The sequence below is a fragment of the Rana temporaria genome, chromosome 1 (genome assembly GCF_905171775.1).
Source record: "Rana temporaria chromosome 1, aRanTem1.1, whole genome shotgun sequence".
Taxonomy (NCBI): Eukaryota; Metazoa; Chordata; class Amphibia; order Anura; family Ranidae; genus Rana; species Rana temporaria.
Genome location: NC_053489.1, coordinates 389,737,524 through 389,753,293, shown reverse-complemented (window position 1 = coordinate 389,753,293; position 15,770 = coordinate 389,737,524). Strand labels below are relative to the sequence as shown.

Genomic DNA, 15,770 nt, shown 5'->3' with positions numbered 1-15,770 from the left:
TCTCAGAGTGGTGTGCTCTTTATAGACTATCCTCGGTTTCTCTGGAAGTATACATCCTAGATCTTTATCTCCTTTAAGATGTGCCAGTGTTTCCTTATTAATTTGGCTACATCTTTGTGCTGAGAGTTATAGTCGAGGATGAGCAGGTGCGGCTTGTTGTGAAATACTTTTGGGTTTGTTATGTAACATCTCATTCCTATCGAGTTTCCTCACCAACTCTATTTGGTCACTGATCCATGATTCTTCATATCCTTTATCCTTAAATCTAGACCAATGATACCCGCTTGTAGTACAAATCACTCTCTTTGTGCAGTTCCTTCTCAATCTGACAAGCTGTCCCTGGGGATATTAAAAAGCCAAGGTTTAAAATGACAACTGTCCAGTGAGAGGTACTGTTAGTATCCACGTTTTTAAAGAAATTCTTAGTAATTAACTTATCATTTTCTATGCTGATGTTCAAATCTAGAAAATCTACAGATTTCTCATCGATCTTCCACACCAGGGTGATGTTCTTGTCGTTTCTATTGAGTCCTTCCAGGAAGTTCTCCAGACTCTCCCTACTCCCGTTCCACAGGATAATCAGGTCGTCTATATCTTTTTAAAGAGATAATTCCACTGGGGTATTCTCATAGATAGCGATTCTTCCCATAGTGCCATAAAGGCATTTGCCACACTAGGTGCAAATTTAGCACCCATGGCAATGCCAATTGCCTGATTATAATATTATGGTCATACCAGAAGTAGTTAGACTTGAGGCAGAAATCAAGGCATTTGATGAGAAACTTTCTCTGTTTACAGATAAGACTACTAAAATTTCGTAAAAGCCACTTAGTGGCAAAGCAGGCATCATGGTGTTGTACAATGGTGTACAAGGATGTAACATCTGCCGTGGCCAGTAGTGTTCTTCCTTCACAAACTGGCACTGTATCCAATAATTGTAATATATGCTTCGTATCCTTCAAGTAAGCAGGTGTCGCTTGGACGGCAGGTTGGATAAAATGTCAATATACTGACCCATCCTTGACGTTAAGGAGTCAATCCCATTGACTATGGGCCTCCCTGGTGGGTCTTCACGGGATTTGTGTATCTTAGGAATGGTGTAGATTACTGGTATCCGACACATTTCTGGCAATAGAAATGTGGCTTCTTTCTTATTTAGATCTCCTTTTTCTTTCCCAGATCTATAAGTAATCTCAATTCTTTTTTATATTTAGATGTGGGTTACCCAAAAGCTTCACATAGTATTGCCATCTTGTAGTTGTCTATTCAACTCACTCTGATACTGTTCTTTTGATTGTATTACACTGCTCCGCCCTTATCTGCAGGACGGATAACAATATCGCTTCTTTCTGTGAGTAGTTTAATACCTTTCCTTATATGTATCGGATCATTTCTTTTCTTTAGTTTCAGAGACTCCAGGTCTTGTAAAACTAGCTTCTTAAAAACATCAATATATTGATTGTTAGAGACCTGTGGGTTGTATACAGAATTGTTTCTTAAGGTGCTATGTAGTGGTCCAATCTGTAGTGGGGTGCATTACTCGATGAAAGGGTTATTGAGAATTGCTTTCTTAATAGTGAGTTTCCTCACATATTTCTGTATTCCGATGTACGTTTCAAATTTATTGAGGTTTTTGTGGGGCATGTTTAAGTCCCTTATCCAGAACTGCCAACTCTTCTGCAGTAATGGATTTCCCACTGAGATTGACCACATTACTGCCGACTACTCTCTTTTTCGCTTGGAATCGCGTTCCCGCTCGATGGCCTCTCTTTGTGCGGGACTGAGTCGGTCTTCCTGAGTTCTTCTCGGTGGTGAGCGATAGGGTTCTGGTTGCCGTCGGGGGGAGGGATCTCTCCTCTCCCGATCTAAAAAAGACCTCTGTGCATTATAATCATAGTAGCCTGATATTGACGCTGATCCTGATATGGCTCCTGATAGTGTCTAATCGGTTCGAATCTATTCTGTGTATGCACAGGGGTTCTATCATATCCTCCATGATATTCATACTGTTGCGGTGGTGCTCTATATTCTCTTTGATTGGTCTGATAGTTTGGACCACTTTGCCCATTATTGTATGGTTTCTTATATGGTTTCTTATAGGCTTTTTTGCCAGTTTTCTTTGGTGTACGCTGCCCCTGATTACCAGTATAAGGTTGTTCATAATAGGGTCTTGTATACTGTGTGGTTCTGGTATGTCCTGTTATTTCAGGGTAGCTAGGCCTTTCTTCCAGTCGTGATTCGGCCCTATTAGCCATAGGTGTTGGTTCCAATATTCTGACCTCCCTTTCTGGTGTAGAGTAGGCCGAATTAGGTTGTGCTTGCTCGACCTTTTGTTGCCATTTGAAAACTAGATCGGACTTATAGTCACCAACATCACGTTGATACTTTTTCATTTTCCGTTGCTGCACTTCAAGATCCTTAGCAGTGAGGTCTTTGTTAGAAGTAATGTTAATTTCTTGAGGTCTTCGGATTCCTTATGTGGCTCAATTTTAGATTTTAATTCCTCTATTTGTTTATCTAAAATTCGTAATTTCCGCTGTTTTCGCTTCAATAGAAACTTTAAGCCTTCAACACTTCTATTATTAAAAAATTCAAACCACTCATCCATAGACTCTTTATCAATCAGGCCGTCATTTGGGGGAAGTTCCCACCTGAGTCTTCTAGGTACAATATTTTCTCTAATGTAACGGTCAAAGGTGTTAATGTCCCACCACAGACTCACTTTCTTTTCCATGTGGTGGCCCAGCTTTCTAACTAAGCTTTCAAGGTCCATATTACGTGATTTGTTAAGTGGGTTAAAAATATCATCAAGGTTCACATTTCTATTATCCATAAATGAAAAAACATCCATAATGGCAGCACAAGTAAAATTGTAAATAAACAGTGAATAAAGTGACAGTGCTTATGCGCTACTATAGACACTCAATGAATAAACCCTAAACAAATGTATCAATAAGTTGCTGCAAAACCTAAAGTGTTTACAATACACAAATATATAAATGAAAAGGTGAGGGGTTCCGCGCAACCTAGCACGCGGACATGGTGAAAGTGCTAAGTATAAATAAATAAATAAATAAATATAAATACTGATCAGTGTTACACAAACACGAGCAAATAACAGCTCAATCCAATCCAGTGAAGGAGTGAAATATCCAAACAAAAAATATTTATATATATGTATAAAATATGCAGTGAATAAATAAATAAATATATATATATATAAAATATAAAAATAATATATATAGTGAAGTCTATAGCCGTGAAAGAGTGTCCATTCATAGGATGAGAAATAAATAAATAAATAAATCAATCTGGTGATCCGTGCTATAGTGATCTTCAAATAAGCAAGCTGCCAGAAGAGATGTACTGATGTGATCCAAAGTAATCCAATAGATAGTGTTGATAGATGGGTGTAATAATCCCTCCCCGAGCTCCCGGGACTCTTACCTCCACACAGATAATCAAGTGCATCCACTATAAGTATCTCGACCAGACCTCCGTGTATGTATGCTCCACTAATCCTCCTTAGATCTCCATGACGGGTCCTCTTATCCATCCAAACGTCAGTGTGCCCAGGAGAGGAAACAGGGGAAACACAAAAACAAAGGAGGGACTCCAATCGTGAAGTAGTAAGCACAAGCTAATTATTTATTAAAGAGGAAAAAGCTGCGCTTACATGTATCAAAAATTACAGCAAGGAACTTTAAAAACGAGCGGCGTTTCAGCGCCTGTATACGTCACTCCAGGTGTACGTCCTCCCGTCCAATCCCTACGCGTTACGACACGTGTCACGTGTCTTCATCTGGGGAATCTGATTGGCGGTTGTGGTATTGTTTATGTATCCGAGCGACCGGAAGTATGGCGTGGCCATTTTTTGGAGTCCAAATCTAACACATAGATTGTCCATTCATTGCAATGCATAGCAGAGAGCGTCACTCAATATGACGCTGCGCTTACAATCGCTAAATTGTGGGATCTCGTCTACAATGTAAAGTGGAGGATCATATTTAATCCCAAAGGGAGGGATGAAAATGGTACATATAGAAATTATAAATACACATTATATGGTATGCAGAAATAGCAATATAAATATCGTCATTGGCGACATACATTAACCTCAGGTTGGACAGCAGAACGTCATCCAGCTGTCACAACATGATGACGCTTTTCATATATGTGTCTATATAACTCCAATAATACAAATAGCTACTTGCATATGTATATCAAAAACATACATGTGACATACATTTAAATAATAAAAAATTAAAAAATATATGTATATACAGGCCGGTAAGTAGAGAATAATAACCTTATAGAAATCTCTATATGGTAAAATAAATATATATATATATATACACAGCACAGTTCATACATATATATAAAATAAAATATTTATAAAAAATATATAAATATATAGTTAAAAGATTAATATAAAAATATAATAAAAGAGTATATATAATATAATATAGGGAGGTCGCACACCTAGTTTGTCGCATGATAGTCAACATCTATACTTATATAACATCAATATGAATAATCACAGTAGTAAATATGAATAAAAGTATTAAAATAGAAATACAAAACTTCAAATACTGTACATATAAGGAATCAAAAATTACTTAAGAAGCAGTTGAGGTCAAATTCAACATTCATTCCTCCTGGTACTAATGTTCGCATACGATGTATCCATTTGGATTCTTTTTGGCTGATTGTGCGAATCTTATGGCTCCCTCTCCATGAGGGGTTGTATTTCTCAACCCCCCAAAATTGGAGTTGAGTAGTGTCTCTATTATGACCTGGTCAAAGTGTCTAGAGACACTATGTTTAGGGTAGCCATTAATAATATTGTCTATATGTTCGCCAATCCGTACCTTGAGGGCCCTTTTTGTCCTCCCTACATATTGGAGGTTACAACTACATTGCAACACATACACGACACCTTCAGTGTGACATCCAATAAAGTCCCTAATCACATGATTTTCTCCTGTATTTGTAGCTAGAAATTCTGTACGTTTTTTCTGGAATCTCTGTGCTTTACGACAAGCCTTACAACTCTTACAAGGGTAAAACCCAATTGTAAACCCAATTGCTACTCCCCTTGCGCGTTTTGAGATGGAATCACCGTAGACCCAAGTAGGGTACGGGGGGGGGGGGGGGAGGCTTGATATTAGCTTCCAGGGTCAAATGAGATTCTTGAATAAACACTACATCCGCTCTAAGTTGTTCAATCTCTGCTAAGACCTTTAATCTTTTACCTAACTGAATTTAATCCCTTTACATTATAGGATAAAAATTTTACTTCTGTCATTTCCAATAACTAAGTCACCTCCTTAAATACACAGGACTTTTCCGGAAGATCCCTGGGAGCCATGACCCACCCCACATCCCACCCCCTCCCCTTCCCCCCCCCACCCACATCCCCCCCCCCACCCAGGCCTAACCATCGCCTCTGAACCGTGGGGATCCTCGATCTCCCCTACCCGTCGGTTCTCGTGGATGAGGTGGGGCCTCACAACGTCCCACCCTCCCATTTTCCCCCTCCAGATATATTTTTCTGGGGGTTGATCTTGTATGGGTAGGGTACGGACCTGGCCTCCTTGCTCCCCTTTCCAGTCCCCCCCCTCCCCCCCCCTCACCCTCCCCTCCCCCCCAGTCACCTTAGATCAGACCTCTTCTAACCGCTAGAGGAGGCAATCTGCGTCATGTGACTATTCAACCCAACCTGGGATCTCCAACACGGGCATGTCCAATTTGCGACAGAACCCTACCAAGTCCTCAGGAAATATCAACTTTGCCGAGATCCCCTCTTTGTGACCTATCAGACATGCCGGGAACCCCCATTGATACTTGATATTAAGCTGGCGCATCTGTTCCAGGAGAGGTTTGAGGAACCTTCTCCTGGCCAGAGTTTCCCAGGCTAAGTCCGTGAAAATCTGGATATCAGTCCCGTCGTAGCATAGGGGGGGCTTTCTTCTCAGTTTTGACCAGATCTCATCTTTATCTTCAAAATATCTGAACCTCACAATAATGTCCCTGGGCCATTTGCCTCCTCCCTCTCTCATCTTTCCTACCCGGTGTACAAGTTCGATTTTGAGGGGGCCCTCCGTGCCATTATCTAAGAGGGGGATAAATAGGTCGTTGAGAATTTTTCTCAGATCTTCCCCTTTCTCCTCCTTGATAGATCATATTCTTAAGTTTTGTCTTCTGTTACGGTTCTCTTGGTCCTCTAATTGGTATTGCAGCCACCTCTGGTTTTGTTTCATCGTCTGATGTTGGTTTTTTAGTTCGTTTAATTCTAGATCCTGTTTCTCCATTTTTTTTTTCCACTTCCTCTACCCGATCCAACATATGAGATAAATCCTTTCTTAATGCGCTAATTTCTTCTCTAATCGCGATTTCCACTCTCCTTAACATCCCATCCAGTTCCCCCTTTGTGGGGATGTGAGTGTCCAGTCTGGGGTCGTCCATTTGGCTTACCTCATGTTCACTTTCTATTGAAGTGTCCACAATTGGGGTAACTGCCCCCCCTACTCCCTTTTTAGTTGTCCCAGTTTTTTCTGCTCTTTTTGACTGGCCTGGGCTCTTGGAGCTCCCCTCAGAGGTCATATAGTGTCTGATCGTACTGGTGGGGGGGTTATCTTTAGGGATTTTCGGGGCCGCCCCCATTGTAGATTTATTCATGTTATATTTCTTTGTCCCTCTAATACGTTTCCCCAGTTTGAACAGCAGATGGTCACCTCCCCACTTTTTTTTTTTTTTTTTAGGCGGTGGTTTTAATTTATTTAAGGAGGGAAGGTGATACAGAGCAGTATTAGCTTCTCTTTCTGGGGATTTTACGCTGGTGTTCTAGGGAATCATGGGGTCATCCCGTGTCGCTTAGACTGTGAACAAGGGGGGAAATCCCCTGCACACTGTTTTAAGGGTGCTATACCCCCCGTTGAACCAATATAACAGACCAGGCAGGGCTCGTACAGTGGACAAATGGTGGGGAGGAAAAGGCAAAAAAAAATAAAGAAATAAAAATGACTCCAATATTTCCGCCAGTGCTTCAAGTCCGACCCACTGTGGTTTAACAATGTTTAGCGCCGAGGGAGATATAATGTCTCTAGGTAGCTGGGGCCTTTCCGGCCAAGCCCCCTTACCAATGACCTCAATATTTATAGGGTGAGGATTCACAGTCCGTGGGTGTTTAATTCATTTGATACATTTAGTAACACTGTATAATGGATGCGGGTTGTATCTTGGTGGAGACTAGGCAGCTGGGTGTCCCAAGGTGTTCAAAACAATATTGCACATGTTATTCAAACTGAGACCGTGGCTAGTTTCACTAGCTAAGTTGCATCGATTACATATGGAGTGAACCCTACAGTACAGTGGTGTGTATGACACTCTTACCACCTCCCTGTGCTGTCAGGGCTCGATCCCAGATTCATCACACTGGTCCAATTACATCTTATAAGACAAAGAAAAAGGTTGATATTACCTGGTGGGCGATTTTTCTTTTTTCCCCAGCCTAAGACCAGAATAGCCTGATATCTCGGCAGGCAGGGGGGGGGGGGGCGGCTGCTATGTGCATCCCCAATGGAGGCTTCCGTGCCTTCCTCTATGTTGCACCGCGCCTACCTTCTCCTCGGGGGGCAGGGGTTAGGGGAGGCTGGTTTCCTGGGGAGCAGCGTGGGACGGTATGTCGGGCGTCCGGCGTGTTGGCAACTAGCAGCTCCGCAGACTCCCGCTCTGCATCGTAGCTGCTGCCGCTGGGACGCCGTCGGATCTTCCTCCTTCCGTCTCCCGTGTTCAGCTCAGGTCCGTAGCGTCGGAGACCCCTCCCTCAGACGTGCGTGCTTCACGTGCACCACGCATGCGCGGGTTTCTATAGTGAAGTATACACACGCTCGGGTTTCTCGGCAGGAAAACACTGCCGAGAATCTCACAACGAGAAAATAGAGAGCAGGTTCTCTTTTTTTCCCGTTGCGATTCTGGGCAGTTTTCTTGACGAGAAACCTCAAAGCCTCGTACACACTTACGGTTTACTTGGCAAGAAAGCTCTTTTGCTGGTTCTTGCCGAGAAAACCGTGCGTGTGTACGAGGCTTAAGAGCGGTTAGGATGTGGCAGTCTCTTCCACAGGCACTGGTTTCAGCGATAATTTCAAAAAAACTATTAGATAAAGCCAGGGTTCGACAAAATCTGGGTGCCCGGTTGCAATTGCGACTAGATTAAGCAACCTGGAGCCCGGGGAAGCTTAGGCCTGCAGAAGGCTGCAAAGCGGGTGCAGGCCCAAGCTTCCTTCTGTGATCTGGCACCATCTTGTGGTGGCCGTTGGCATGACAAGTAAACCAGCAATTCTAATATGGAGCTTCCCCAGTGTTTTCACTGCCATCTCCTTCCCTCTAATTAGAGCCTCCAAACACATATATATATTTTTTATTCTAACACCATAGAGAATAAAATGGCGGTTGTTGCAATACTTTGTCACACCGTATTTGTGCAGTGGTCTTAACAAGCGCACTTTTTTTTTGGGAAAGAATACACTTTTTTTTTTTTAACCACTTCCCGACGGCCGTACGACTTTATACGGCCGCAGGGTGGTTCTAATTCTCTGAGCCGCCGTGTTTTTACGGCCTCCGCTCCTCCTGGCCACTGGGGGGCGCGCGTGCCCGCCACATCACTGGGATGCCGATGTGAGTGCCTGGTGGCCGCGATGTCCGCTGGGCTCCCGCGATCGGCGGTTACAGAGACAAGGACATGATCTGTGTGTGTGTAAACACACAGATCCACTTCCTATCAGGGAGAGAGGAGACCATTCTGTGTCTCTTGTACATAGGGACACAGATCGGTCACCTCCCCCAGTCAGTCCCCTCCCCCCACAGTTAGTAACACTCACTAAGGTACACATTTAACCCATCCCTCACCCCCTAGTGTTAACCTCTTCAATGCCAGTCACATTTATACAGTAATTAGTGCATATTTATAGCACTGATCACAGTATAAATGTGAATGGTGCCAAAAATGTGTCCGATGTGTCCGCCATAATGTCGCAGTACCAATAAAAATCGCAGATCGCCGCCATTACTAGTAAAAAAAAAAAAATCTGTCCCCTATTTTGTAGGCGCTAAAACTTTTGCGCAAACCAGTATTGCGATTTTTTTTTTTTTTTTATACCAAAAATATGTAGAATACGTACCGGCCTAGACTGAGGAAATTATTTTTTTTTTCAAAATTGTCGCTCTTTTTGTTTATAGCGCAAAAAATTTAAAATAAACTACAGAGGTGATGAAATACTGGGCAGTTTTCTTGACGAGAAACCTCAAAGTCTCGTACACACTTACGGTTTACTTGGCAAGAAAGCTCTTTTGCTGGTTCTTGCCGAGAAAACCGTGCGTGTGTACGAGGCTTAAGAGCGGTTAGGATGTGGCAGTCTCTTCCACAGGCACCATAAGAAAGCTCTATTTGTGGGAAAAAAAAGGACGTCAATTTGTTTGGGAGCCACGTCGCACGACCGCGCAATTGTCCGTTAAAGCGACGCAGTGCCGAATCGCAAAAAGTCCTCTGGTCAGAAAGGGCGGGTATTTTTTTTTTTTATAGTGTGAAAGATAAGCGTTATGAAGAGTAAATTGATATCCAACATGTCACACTTCAAAATTGTGTCTGCTCGTAATATGGCGACAAACTTTTACCCTTTAAAATCTCCATAGGCGACGTTTTAAAAAAATTCTTTAGGTTGCATGTTTTGAGTTACAGAGAAGGTCTAGGGCTAGAATTATTGCTCTCGCTCCAACGATCGCAGCGATACCTCACATGTGTGGTTTGAATACCATTTACATATGCGGCACTCTCGCGATGCGTTCCCTTCTGCGCGTGAGCTCGGCGGGACAGGGTGCGCTTTTCTGGCTTTTATCTTTTTTAGCGGGCTCCTGGATTCCAAGCAGATTTGTCAAACCCTGAGATAAGCACCTGAATGACCGCAACATACAGGATTATACAATGCAATACTGACATAAAATCACACATTTAGGTTGGACTTCTGTTTTTTTTCAACCTTGCCAACTATGTAACCCATGCAATCTATACATACAAAGAAACCAAAACAAATAAGTTCAGAAATAAAGTTATGTGTCAATATAATGGAATGACGTATTGAACACATGAAAGCGAAGATGGAAAAAGAGGCATGGAAGCAATCCTGCCCTTGTCAATTCAAATTAACCCCCCTGGCAGTATTTCCGAGTCTGACTCGGGGTTACATTTTTTTGCTGCGATCGGTAACCCCGAGTCAGACTCGGGCTCGCCTTGCAGCATCCATAGGCAGGGTTTACTTACCTTGTCCCTGGATCCAGCGATGCCACCGCGCTGTGTGAGCGAGCGGTGTGCTCGCTCGATTCACACAGTGCCCTCTGTATACCGCTGATCTCCGTTCCCTGCGACGTTACGACGCACGGGAGCGGAGAACGGCGCCAAATTCTAAAAAGTAAACAAACACCTTACATACAGTATACTGTAATCTTATAGATTACTGTATGTAAAAAATACACACCCCCTTGTCCCTAGTGGTCTGCCCAGTGTCCTACATGTTCTTTTATATAATAAAAACCGTTCTGCCTGCAAACTGTAGATTGTCCATAGCAACCAAAAGTGTCCCTTTATGTCAAAAATGGTTTTAGAGCAGCTAGAAAACAGCGATAATGAATTATAATCACACACACCACCAGACGACGGTAGAATGTTCAAAACTCTTCCACCAGGGTAGAATTACTCCCATGCCCCAACTGCCTGTGGGCACCCTGGTTTCTGTTCCAGCGGTATCAACCTTCCAAAGCCCCCATCACTCCAGCAGGTTTGCATAGCAACCACCCCCAACCTTGGTCAGGATAATAGCACAGTGCCCCCCCCCCCCCCCCCACTGGATCACTGATAAGAACAGATACAACACTTGATCTTAGCTAAAAAGGGGTTCCATCTCAACTCATGGCCTATAAAATGGTGTCTCATTACCAGGGTGTCACACAAGAAACACCTTATAATGGGAAAAACCAAAGAGCTCTCTCGCGACCTTTGCAACCTTATTGTTACAAAACATACTGATGGCATGGATTACTGAAGGACTTCTAAATGTTCCAGTGAGCACTGTTGGGGGCATAATCCGGAAGTGGAAAGAAAATAATTTCACCATAAACCGCCCACGACCAGGGGCTCCTTCCAAGATTTCTGGCAAATAAGTGAAAAGAATTATCAGAAGAGTTGTCCAAGAGCCAAGGACCGAGATCTTCAGAAAGACCTGGAATTAGCAGGTACACTTGTTTTCAAAGAAAATAATAAGTAATGCATTCACCCGCCATAGCCTGTATGCACACTGACCATGCAAGACCCCATTGCTGAAGAAAAATCATGTTTAAAGTTTGATGCACAAAATTTAGACAAGCCTATAAAATACTGGAACATATAGTCTGGTCAGATGAGACTAAATTTAACTCTTTGGATGCCATAATACACACCATATTTGGAGGTCAAATGGCACTGCACATCACCCCATAAAAACACCATACCAACAGTGAAGTTTGGAGGTGGGAACATCATGGTGTGTGGCTGTTTACTGTACTGGTAAACTTCATAGAATGAAGGATGAATGGAAAATGGCACCAAGACCTATTTGATAAAAAAAAATTAAAATCTGCTGCAATCTACCAGGATGATTAAGCTAAATAAGGGTGGGCATTTTGTCATGGTCACAGAACGAAAATAAAGCTGCTAGAATGGCCCGGCCAATCACCTGACTGAATCCAATAGAAAATCTATGGAAAAAACTAAAGATCAGAGTTAATAGAAAAGGCCCACGGAACTTGAAGATTTAAAGACTGGAAGAATGGGCCAAAACCAACACCTGAGCAATGCATGCGACTAGCTTCTCCATACAGGAGGCGTCGTGAAGCTGTCATTACCAACAAAGGATTTTGTATGAAATATTAAATAAATGTCAGAGTGTTTAATATTTTGTTTCCCTGTGTCATTCCACTCTTTATTACAAAAAAAAATAAAAAATGTAATTTCTGGACTTCTTTGTTTTTGGTTTCTTTTGTATCTATGGATTGCATGGGTTGTTACGGACACGTGGTAAAATTTAATTTCAATGTAACCTTTTTAGAAGCATGTTTTAAGCAAAAAAAAAAAAAGGGAGGGGGGGGGGGGAGAGAAACAAAACCGAATCCTGAGTATTAATGGATACCGAACCATTGCTTCTCATCAGTAATATTACTATGTATGATGGAGAGCAGGAACAAGGGCATAGTTTAGGGGAAGGGGGGAGGAAAGTAATGGGTAAGGAGCCACGGAGAAATCCCCAGGCAGTTTGTGAAAAAAGATCTGCAAATGTTCACCCCGTCACTGAGTTTATTAGATTAAATATCCTAATCCAGAAACTAATCACAAGGGGGCATTGCCGTCTGAAACAATTCGGCGAAGTTGAAGAATGCATTTTGGCTACCCTAGTAGGAACCAGGTGCCAGCGCAGGAGTGCTTTATAATTGGCCTCTATTAGCGTCGTATTAATGGCAACTTTAAATAAATTATAAGCGATGTCCAGCCACTCAGTCAGAGCAAAAGTAAGGTTCAGTTTCAGGTCCCTTTCCCATTGATTCATATAGGCAAGTTTTTTGAGTCCGGCTCAGTGAGAGGCAGATACACGCCCCCTCCCCCCCTCTGGAAGCCCTGGCTTAGCAATATAGTTCAAGGTTGTGAGTGTAAGAGCCGGCTCACACAGGGGCAACACGCCTTTTAGAGCGACTTTGCAAGGCGACTTGGACACGGCTTGAGCGTGAATCCACAGCGTGACTTACAACGCGACCTTGAAGTCTCCTCCAGGAGGGGAAACTCCCATGCCAAATTCTAATAAAAAAACATCATGGATTCCCCCTCCAAGAGCATACCAGGCCCTTCAGGTCTGGTATGGAGTTCAAGAGGAACCCCCTACGTCAAAAACGGAGACTTATCCGAGCACGCAGCCCGTCCAGGAAAGGGGGTGGGGACGACTGAGCACCCCCCCCCTGAACCATACCAGGCCTCATGCCCTCAACATGGGGGGGGGGGGAGTAGGTGCTTTGGGGCAGGGGAGCCCTGTGGCCCCCCCCCCCCACCTTCCCCCCCCCCATGTTAATGAGGGAAAAAAAAGGGCCTCTTCCCAACAACCCTGGCCGTTAGTTGGCGGGCCCCCCCACCATCCCTGCCCCCCCCACCCTATGTGAATGAGTATGAGAAAAGAAAAAAGGGGTTCCCCTGGGTGGACTTTTAAGGCACTGATAGTATTCCAAATATACAGGATATTGAGGTAAAAAAAAAAGTTCCAATGATTTTCACCATATAAGTAAATACATGAAAAATCTTCTTTACCCCTGACGCATTTCGGGGTAACCTTCTTCAGTGGTGTGTAGAGAAGGACAATTAGTTAATCTAAGCAAAAAAATGTGTTAATTACATGCATTTAGAACATTATTATTAAAATATATTGTTTATATTATATTAATATTAATATATTAATATTGTTTTTATAGCCGCCAAAAATAAAAACCGCAGAGGTGATCAAATACCACCAAAAGAAAGCTTGATTTGTTGGAAAAAAAAGGACGCCAATTTTGTTTGGGAGCCACGTCGCATGACAGTGCAATTGTCAGTTAAAGCGACAGTGCCGAATCGCAAAAAGTGCTCTGGTCTTTGACCAGCAATATGGTCCAGGGGTTAAGTGGTTAATAAACAGACACCAGAGTGTTTCAGTGTATTTCTGGTACTGTTATGTTATTATCTCTCACGAGATTACAGTATCAGGGGGTAATCTCCACTGTTCAAAGCATTTATAGATCGCTTCACTTCTCAAAACGAGAAATGATCTACACTGCTTCATAAACAGGTACTCGAGGATAGAGATCTCCTCAGTGAATGGAAGAGAACTGAGCAGTGGATATTTTCCACTGCTTTATAAATGGACACCCTATTTTGTCTGGTATCATTTTAGACTTTAAAGCGGTTCTCCACCCTAAAGTGGAGTCCCGCTGATCGGAACCCTCCCCCCCCTCCTCTAAAGACAGGTATTTGCACCCACTTCCGGCCACACGCTACGGGCGAAAGACGGGTTTTTCTGACTTCCTGTCTGTCGCCCGTTGTGTGCTGGGAACACTCGGCTCCCAGCACACAGCGTGTGAGCCAATCGGCGGGCGCAGCGCGACTCGCGCATGCGCCGTAGGGAACCGGGCAGTGAAGCCGCAGCGCTTCACTTCCTGGTTCCCTCAGCGTGGATGGCGGGGGGAGCAGCAGAGTGACGAGCGATCGCTCGTGCTCTGCTGCGATCAGCGCTGGACTCCAGGACAGGTAAGTGTCCTAATATTAAAAGTCAGCAGCTGCAGTATTTGTAGCTGCTGGCTTTTAATATTTTTTCCCCATGGCACATCCGCTTTAACTCTGCTTTTGTAGGTTATTATACTGTGTGTGGGTTTTTTTTGTTTGTTTTTTGAGGCATGCATGCCAATCTTTTTTTTGTTTTTTTATATATATTTATTTTATGGCATTGTATATGTTCTGACAAACTCTGCCTGGGTATGTAGGATTATTTATAGTGGTATAGCTTGCGGGGTGAAATTGGAGTGTGGCTTTTCTCAGTTTTTTATCTACCGTTTATCTGGACTTACAGCTTTATTGGCTTTGTATTTTTTATTTTTTTAGCCATTTAATTGAACAATATCTTTGGGTTTATTGGCTATGGTAATTGGCGTATTTTATAATAGCATTTTGTGTTATCCCATATTCTTTTTCAATAGTAGGGGTGAGTAACTTTTAGTAAGATGGGCATTAGATTTACTCTGATTTGTGCTGGGGCTGGTTGGTCTCCAGTAAAATGACCATTGCTTCATTCCAATCCACCTAAGGGGATAACTTGGCCGCTCATATCACCATGGTTACAGCAAAGTCACCTAGCCATCCCTGATGAAGCCATGCGAATGGTGCCGTAACACGTAGGGCGGAGCTAGGAAGTGTCTGGTCCGGAGCTTACCAAGTTAAGTGATTATCTTGTGATAATAGCTTAAGTGATTTTATACTGGTGAGTGCAATTTCAATAAACAAGTGAGGTATTGATTTACTGCACTGTGGCATTCCCTTCCTTGTTTTATGGCATGTGGAGAGCTGATGTGATGGCTACCACCAGAGGGGCACAATCCTCTTAAAGGGGAACACAATGTTGTTACTCAAAGCCATCTAAAGACGTGATATGAATTGCTATGCGAAGGGGTAACAAAACTGTGGCAAAACTGTAATGCCATTGGAGTAGAAATAAAGCATTGTTTAATATTTGAAATATTTTATCACACAGGTTCCAGTTCCATCCACCTGCGATCTTCCACGCTTCATAATAGGATCCGCACTTTTGCCAATCCTGGACATTTTTCATTCTTCGGAATTTATTTTTTCCTGTGGCAAATATGGTGCAGAAAAAAAGTCCAGAGAACGGCTTTTACCAATCATTTAAGGTGAGTTTATCACTGTCATTTTGTAGTAAAGGGCAAGTTATTTGGCAGATGGTCAGAAGGCACTGAGAATGTTGTGTCTCTTCATACCAAAATCTAAACTTTTTTTGTAGCCGTCATTAAAAACTGTGCTGAAATGTAAATTCATATATATATATATATATAATATATATATATATATATATATATATATATACACACACACACACACAGTGCCTCACGAAAGTATTCGGCCCCCTTGAACTTTGCCACCTTTTGCCACATTTCAG

At 42.8% G+C, this 15,770-nt stretch overlaps 1 protein-coding gene across 1 annotated transcript in view; it reads left to right on the top strand.

Annotated features, from left to right (window-relative positions):
* LOC120912131 (MAP kinase-interacting serine/threonine-protein kinase 2-like) overlaps positions 1 to 15,770 on the top strand; it is a 237,520-nt gene that overhangs the window by 34,178 nt on the left and 187,572 nt on the right. The window contains 1 exon segment of the mRNA XM_040322579.1: positions 15,348 to 15,504. Within this exon segment, the coding sequence (XP_040178513.1) occupies positions 15,457 to 15,504 (48 nt within the window). The 5' untranslated portion in view covers positions 15,348 to 15,456.